This window comes from Perognathus longimembris, chromosome 14, assembly GCF_023159225.1.
Source record: "Perognathus longimembris pacificus isolate PPM17 chromosome 14, ASM2315922v1, whole genome shotgun sequence".
Lineage (NCBI taxonomy): Eukaryota > Metazoa > Chordata > Mammalia > Rodentia > Heteromyidae > Perognathus > Perognathus longimembris.
Genome location: NC_063174.1, coordinates 40,780,915 through 40,788,909, shown reverse-complemented (window position 1 = coordinate 40,788,909; position 7,995 = coordinate 40,780,915). Strand labels below are relative to the sequence as shown.

Below are 7,995 nucleotides of genomic sequence, written 5' to 3'. Positions count from 1 at the left end.
ACTGACTTTGAGAAGATGGGAAAGGAAAAGTACCATTTTAGCTCAAGCTTAAAAAGTCTTTGATCACAGAGAATATTTTCAGATATTTTGAAAGACATCTTTAGCAGAAAAGACCAGGTCATTTTCATGAAATGATCAAATTGACAGAATTATAGGAAATTAAGGCTCCAAAACAGAAAACAGGTCACTAGGGTGTTTTCTCTTCTACATTACTGGTAAATCTAAGGTTCTAGAAACCATAAAGTATCTAATAACTAAAGCCAATTTCTGCCAAAATGGTAACTGAAACGATTACCAACAGCTTCAGACGGCAGTGATATTCCTGGTGCTGTTGTCACTGACAGCAATTTTCCTACTTTGCTCTTGTTTGAAGTTAGAAAGCACCCAGGACAATGCCAAACAAACTGGAAGATCTCAGAAGGACCTAATGACTTGCCTGGAAATTACTGATTTCTCTCCACTTTTTAGAAAGCCTTTGAATGCAGTTATTAAGGATTTTGATTTCTGGCTTTAGTTGTCATGAGAAGTCTTCATGTCTTTACAGTGAAGTCTTTCTTTTTAGACTTCTATTCCTCTACTAATTTATCTGAAATCTACAAATGGTACAAGTTTTGATACCTGAGTGAACTACCAGATGTTTGCGGAGGCTTGAATACTCAGCAAAGGACCGGCCACATCCTTGGGCTTCACAAAGGAAAGGTTTTTCTCCTAGAGACAGAAATGAGACAAAAACTCAGACTGTCTTCTGGTTATTACTCTCTCACCATCAATTTTGTTGTTCTCAATGAATTATTCTTAGTTTTTAAATTCATGCTACATAATTTCATTATGGCTACTCACCAAGTGGTACCTCTCAATGATCTAAAATACACCCAACTGTCTTTTCCCTTTGCAGGGCTGCCCACGAGCTTCATGTTTCTTTCTCCCATCTGGCTTAAGGACTAAACACTCCAGTTTCAGTGATTACAACACTTATGAAGATCTCAATATTCACAGTGTGGGTTGAATGCATGCTAAGCAGGTATTCAAAACTATACCCCCATTCACTAACTTTGGTTTTTAAAAAAACACAGTAATAATTATAGAAAAAAAGAAAAACACAAAGAAAACAAACCATACAGAACATAAGTACAATAATATAATAACATAATATAAATATAGCCACTTTCATAATATCACAGACTTTTTTCTGTTCTTTAGTAACTAAAAATCTGCCTTCCTTTGTTGGGTTTATAAGTTGGGATTGCATAACGTCTACTTTTAAAATCTGTATTTGTGTGTGTGTATGTCAGTATTGAGGCTTAAACTTGGGGCTCATGACCTTCTTTGGCTTTTTTATTCAAGGCTGGCGCTCTTCCACCCAAGCCACACTTTCACTTCTGGCTTTTACTGGTTAATTGGAGATAATGGACTTTCCTGCCTAAGCTGGCTTTGAACTCATCCATCCAATCTCATGGACTTTTCTATCTGGGCTGGATTTAAACTTTGATCCCCAGATCTTGAGCAGTTAGGATTTATAGGTATAAGATACCTGTGCCCAGCTCTCTGTCTCTGTTCATTCTTTTTTTTTTTTTTTGGCCGTCCTGGGGCTTGGACTCAGGGCCTGAGCACTGTCCCTGGCTTCTTCTTGCTCAAGGCTAGCACTCTGCCACTTGAGCCACAGTGCCTCTTCTGGCCGTTTCCTGTATATGTGGTGGTGGGGAATCGAACCCAGGGCTTCATGTATACGAGGCAAGCACTCTTGCCACTAGGCCATATCCCCAGCTCCCTATCTCTGTTCATTCTTAAATATGGGAATTTGATAGCAGGTAAAAAGTAAAGTGCAAGATGAAGCCAAAAATTTAAAGTTCATGAGACTTTTTCTCCAAAATAACCAGCAAAAAGCTGGGCTTGAGGCATGACTCAAGTGGTAGAGTAACAGCCAAGTAAGCAAGCTGAGAAAGAGCATGAGGACATAAAGTCAAGCCACAATACACACACACACACACACACACACACACACACACACACGCACACGCACACGAAAGTAGGGTGTAGTTATGCATCTTCATATAATCATCTGGGTTCGGTGACTAAACTTTAGCACGAGTGGAACAAATATGATCAATATATATTACATGAATGCATGAAAACAGAATAATCTATTAAAATAAAAAATGGGAGGAGATAAAGAGCAATTGAGAAATGAATATAATCAAAGAACATTACACTTACGCATGGAAATGCCATATTGAGATCTCTTGTACAATATAAACTAATAAAATTAAAAAGAAAAATCCTTAGGGTAATAAAAAGCAAGTGATCTTTTCATTGTTATTGTTGGTCATGGGTCTTGAACTCAAGGCCTGGGTGCTGTTCTTGAGTTCTTTTGCTCAAGGATAGTACTCTACCATTTTGAGCCACAGTGCCACTTCTGGTTAGCTAGAGAGAAGAGTCTCATGGACTTACTTTCCTACCCAGGCTGGCTTCTAACCATGATCCTCAGATTTCAGCCTCCTGAGTAGCTAGGATTACAGGCACGAGCAACTAGTACCTAGCTTAAGGATTACATCTAATTTTTTGTATTGTTCCTCATCTCCTCCCCTATAATTAGTACTCTGAATGGTTTGTATGACTCAATAGAGCTACTGTGTAAAATTAAATTGTGCAATGTTCAGAAAAATTGTAAAGCAGACTTTGTCCAATTAGGTTCACATTGGTGATAAATGTTACTGTAGTGAACTGAATGTACCATAAAGCCTGGTGACAAAGAAATCAAATCTTTAGAGTTCTAGTAACTACCTTACACCTTTATATCTATTTCCACTGAAGCCTTTCCTAAGTATAAGCAAGCAAGAACTGAACCAAAATTGCCCAAGGGAATGCTAGGTTGCACATACCTGTGTGAATGCGTCGGTGGTTTTTCAGATTTCCAGCTGTAGTGAACTGCTTACCACAGCCAGATTCAGGGCACATAAAGGGCTTCTCCCCATTGTGTGTCCTCATGTGAACTTTCAGTCTTTGTAGCACATAGAAGCTTTTCCCACAACCTTCTGCAGGGCAGATGAAGGAGCGGTCATTTCTGCAAAAATAACCATATAAGCAAAAATACTTGCAAATACTCAAGCTTCTTTTGTTTTTTTTTATTTTTTAATCATTTTTATTTTTGTGGTTATTGGACACAGGGATGTCTGTGGCCCACGCTGGCCTTTGTGTGTCTGCCTCCTCAGTGATGGGACTACTCGGGTTTTGCACCTGTTTGTTTTTGTGTGTGTGTGTGTGTGTGGGGGGAGTCTTTGGGCTTGAACTCAAGCTTCTTTTGATTCTCAAGGCAGACAGTAAATTCTAAACCTGAGCATATAAGAATATCCTGAAGTTTGTTAAAATTACAAAAGATCCCCAAGCACACCAAATCCTAACTTCACTGGTTTAAAGTAGGGCCTATTATTTAAGTTCTAAAAAAAAATCATAGTGTTTGTAATGAGATTTGAGAATGCTTTATCTCAACACATTTAGCAGCCAAATGTCTTAAATCATTATGAAAAACAAGGCAAATAATACAATGCTAGTGCTTCTATTAAAAACAACAACAATAAAGCATGACAGTGGATATACGGTGCATACTGGTAATCCTGACATTTTGGAGGCCAAAGTGGGAGAATCATTTAAACCCAGGAGTTAAAGACCCTCCTGGGAAATACAGCAAGACCTTATTCCCTTCATTCTAAGAACAGACTCATCCTTGCTACTTAATAGCTCGGCGCAGGTGGCTCCTGCCTATAATCCTAGCTACTCAGAAAGCTGAGATCTGAGGATCACAGTTCAAAGCCAGCCTGCGTGGGAAAGTCTTATCCCTAAGTAACCACCAGAAAACTCGAAGTGGTGCTGTGGCTCAAAGTGATAGAGTGCTAGCCTTGAGCACAAGAGCTCAGGGACAGCACTCAAGACCCCAATTTCAAGTCCTAAAACAGAGAAGAAAAAAAAACACAATAAAAACAGGGTTACTAGTATAATTTTTGCCCAAGCTGGACTGTAAAAAGTGATGTCTTATCCCAAAATATAATGAAGGCAAAAAGGGCTGGAGTTGAGGCTCAGGTAATAGAACACCTGTCTAGCAAGCTCAAGGCCGTGAGTTCAAAACTCAGTTAAACTAAAAAGAAAGACAAAAAAGGACAACCAGAAATTATCTGGAGTCCTTGTTTTCCTTTGTCAGTCTGGAAAAAAGTTTCTCTAGAAGCCTCAACATTTTTATGAAATCTCAGTTTTGCTTACCGATGAGTTTTGAGGTGGTACTTAAAGTGAGCTGGCCAAACAAATGTCCGGCCACAGCCTTCAACTGTACACTTGAGCTTCTTTTCCACCTGAGGAAGGGGCCCAGAGTCTTTGGGTTGCCCATCACCAGAACCAAGGTGGACATTTTCTCCTGTAACAGAGACATATTTATAATCCAGGTAAGGACCCTTCTTAGCAACTTGAAGTTCAAAAAATAAAACACATATTCACTCTTAGTGATCATTAATCAGGTATCTAATTTAATCTTCCCCAGCTCCCTTTTGTATCTGGTTTAAAATAAATATGAGAGTGGTCTATACTCTGTCCTCTATTCCAAGGATCTACCAACAACTACCATGTTTTATTTTATAGGATTAGGATCCTTGGATAAATGTAGGAAATAATCAAAATGGTTTCCTATCAGAAATATCAAAAAGAATTATGCACTGCACAAACTGGTAGGAGAACAGGTAGATCAACAACCACAGTAAGATGCTATGGAGATGTCTTTAAAGTCCTCGGCAATAAAACATGTATTTTAAGGAGAAGTGGTCATTTTGGCTTAGTGTGGGCTTACAACAAAATTCTATCACAGATGGCTACTCTTACATTTCCATCCTTTGAAGCCAATTTGGCTGTTTCTAATCTGGAGAATGAAAACTATCTTTTGATTTCCTAAAGCACCCCCTTTTTAGTTATGAAACATTTAAAAATACAAAAGCTCAGTTGACTTTAAAATTTCTAACCACATCTAAAAGAGAAGTTAGAGAATACCTATTAGTGTTTTGTTCAACAAAGAGAGATGAGAAAGACTAAAAACACTGTCTCCATTAAATTTAAACAGAATCAGCTTATCAAAAATTTGTGTAAGCTGGCACCAGTGGCTCATGCCTATAATCTTAGCTATTCAGGAGGCTAAGATCTGAGGATCACAGTTCAACATCAGCAGTTAAGTCCATGAGACTCTTATCTCCACTTAATCACCAGAAAACCAGAAGTGGCACTGTGGCTCAAGTAGTAGAGCACTAGCCTTGAGCTGAAGAGCTCAGGGGCAGCACCTAGGCCCAGAGTTCAAGTTCCATGACTGACATAGTGTAAATTCCAGGTTAATAGGTGGAACTTCATAGTTGGAGTAATCATAGCACACAGGAGGCTGAAGCGGAAGAATTGTGAACATAATGTAAGCCTGGGCTGCCTAGTGAGACTTTGTCATAAACAAACGTACATCAATATCATCATAAAACAGAGTATGTGTAGTATGAAAGCACCAAAGAATGTACAGATGAAATAGGATTGGCTCTAATTTGATAACTGCTGAAGCCATGGGATGGATGCGAATTCATTATACTGTTCTCTATATTTTTATATATGTTTGAAGTTTTGTGTAAAAAAGAATTGACAAAAAGGAAAAATACTCTATGGAAGGTAAATGGAGGGCACAGAAATGGAGGAACAAAGGGTAAACAAATGCAGCAGTGGTAGTCACTAGACACTATGATGAAAATTAACTATATAACTTGTAGGTGAGGATAGGAGGGAAAAATTACCTGACTTACATGACTGTAACCCCTTTGTACATCACCCTTGTAGTAACAATAAAGAATAAAAATTTAAAAATGAAAAATATCACAAACATAAGGAAATTTGCCATTAAAAAAGAAAGAACTATGCATGATGATGGTTCACACTTATAATCACAGCATTTAGGAGGCTAAAGCAGGAGAATCACAAGCTCAAGGCTAGTCTAAACAACTTGGCAAAATTCTGTCTCAAAGTAAAGCAAAGATTAAAAACAACAAAAACCTGGACAATGAATGGTGGCTCACGCCTATATTCCTAGATTCAGGAGGCTGAGATCTGAGGATCAAAAGTTGAGAGCCAGCCTGGGCAGGAAAGCTTGTGAGACTCTTACCTCCAACTAATCATCAAAAAAGCCAGAAGTGGAGCTATATAGTTCAAGTGGTAGAGAGCTATCCTTGATCAAAGTAAATCTCAGAGACAGAACCCAGTCCCTGAAGTCATCCCCAGAATCAGCACTAAAAAAATAATAAAATAAAAAGAGGGCTAGGAATGATATCTCAGTAGTAAAACACTTGCTATTGTGTGTGACTCTTGCATTCAATTCACAGTATTAGGAGGAAGTAGTTTTCATTTTTACTAAAAAAGCATTACAATGTCAAATAAAATCTCACTACATGTTAGTGGATTAAAAGCAATATCAGGTTAATATATTTCATATTACCTAAGATGCATAGGTAAAACCGTATCAAATGTCAATTGATCTAAAATGTCTAAAGTTAGAAATAAAAAAGCTTTTAGGGAATCACCAGGAAAACAGAATTGTATTTTTTTTTATATCTGAGCTCACTTTCTTTTCAGGAATACAAGGTAGATGTTATGTTAGGAAGGTATTATATTTTGAAAGACAGAGATTCATCCACACAATGTCTGGCTGATTATAAAGCATATGTCAAATTACCCATATTGAATCTCATTTAATCTTCATAATAACTGATCTTTATGTCCTGAACATGAGAAAACAGAAGCTAAGAAATGTTAAACTAAGGCTGGGAAAGTAGCTGAGTGGTAGAGCGCTTGCCTAGCTTGCTTCGCCCTGGGTTCGATTCTTTAGAACCTCATAAACAGAAAAAGCCAGAAGTGGTGTTGTAGCTCAAGTGGTAGAGTGCTAGCCTTGAGAGAGGCTCAGGGACAGAGCTGAGGCCCTGAGTTCAAGCCCCAGAGTTGGGAGAGAGAGAGAGAGAGAGAGAGAGAGAGAAATGTTAAACTGATCAAGACATGTAACTAGTAAATGAGGGTATAAGGTTTGGATCCCAGACTTCAAAATTCTAAATTTCTGGCTTCCACTCTTTGTTGGTTGTAAGGCTTGAACTCTGGGTCTGGGCACTGTCCCTGAGCTCTTCAGCTCAAGGCTAGTGCTCTACCACTTGAGCCAAACTTGACCACAACTTGAGCCAAAGCTCCACTTCCAGTTTTCTGGTGATTAATTGGAGTCTCACTGACTTTCCTGCCCAGGCTCGCTTTGAACTACAATCCTCAGATCTCAGACTCCTGAGTAGCTAGGATTATAGGCGGTGCCCAGCCACACTGGAATATTTTGAAATATTTAAAGAATGTTTGAGCTCTCTATGAGAAATTTTTAGCTTTCTATTCTCACCTCAATGATAATTCTAATTGTAATCGTAGGAATACAGGTGTGAGCCACCAGTTCACAGCTGTAATCCTAGCTACTCAGGAGGCTGAGATATGAGGATCTGGTTCAAAGCCAGCCAAAGTAGGAAAGTCTATGAGACTCTTATCTCCAACTAACCAGCAAAAAAAAGACAGAAGTGGAAGTGTAGCTCAAGTGGTAGAATACCAGCCTTGATTAAAAAAAAAAAAGCTAAGGGACAAAGTGCCCAGTCTGTGAGTTTAACCCCCAGTACTTGGGGGTGGGGAGGTGGAGGAAAGATTATAAGCAGCACATTCTAGATTATGGAATCATGGCATAGAAACAGCCATATCCTGACATAATAAATTATTTCCTGGAGGCATCACTCTAATAGTAGAGTGCTTGTCTAGCAAAGCTCCGAGTTCAAATTCTAATACTGTCACACATTGTAAGCTGTTTTGTGACAGTGATAATGCTGAAATATGTAGTCCTATCTTAATTGCTACAGGTTAATGAAAAAATACAAGGGAAAATATAAAACAAAAAATATTACCCAAGTGCGGGTGGCTCATGCC

At 38.5% G+C, this 7,995-nt stretch overlaps 1 protein-coding gene across 4 annotated transcripts in view; it reads right to left on the bottom strand.

Annotated features, from left to right (window-relative positions):
* Window positions 1-7,995, bottom strand: part of Znf410 (zinc finger protein 410) — a 31,022-nt gene that overhangs the window by 10,272 nt on the left and 12,755 nt on the right. For 3 of the 4 annotated variants that reach the window (XM_048362897.1, XM_048362898.1, XM_048362896.1), the window contains 3 exons: window positions 4,252-4,402; window positions 2,880-3,061; window positions 619-708 (listed from right to left, as the gene is read on the bottom strand). In XM_048362897.1, coding sequence (XP_048218854.1) covers window positions 619-708; window positions 2,880-3,061; window positions 4,252-4,402 — 423 coding nt within the window. The remainder of the gene's footprint in view (window positions 1-618; window positions 709-2,879; window positions 3,062-4,251; window positions 4,403-7,995) is intronic. The other variant, XM_048362899.1, reaches the window with a different exon arrangement.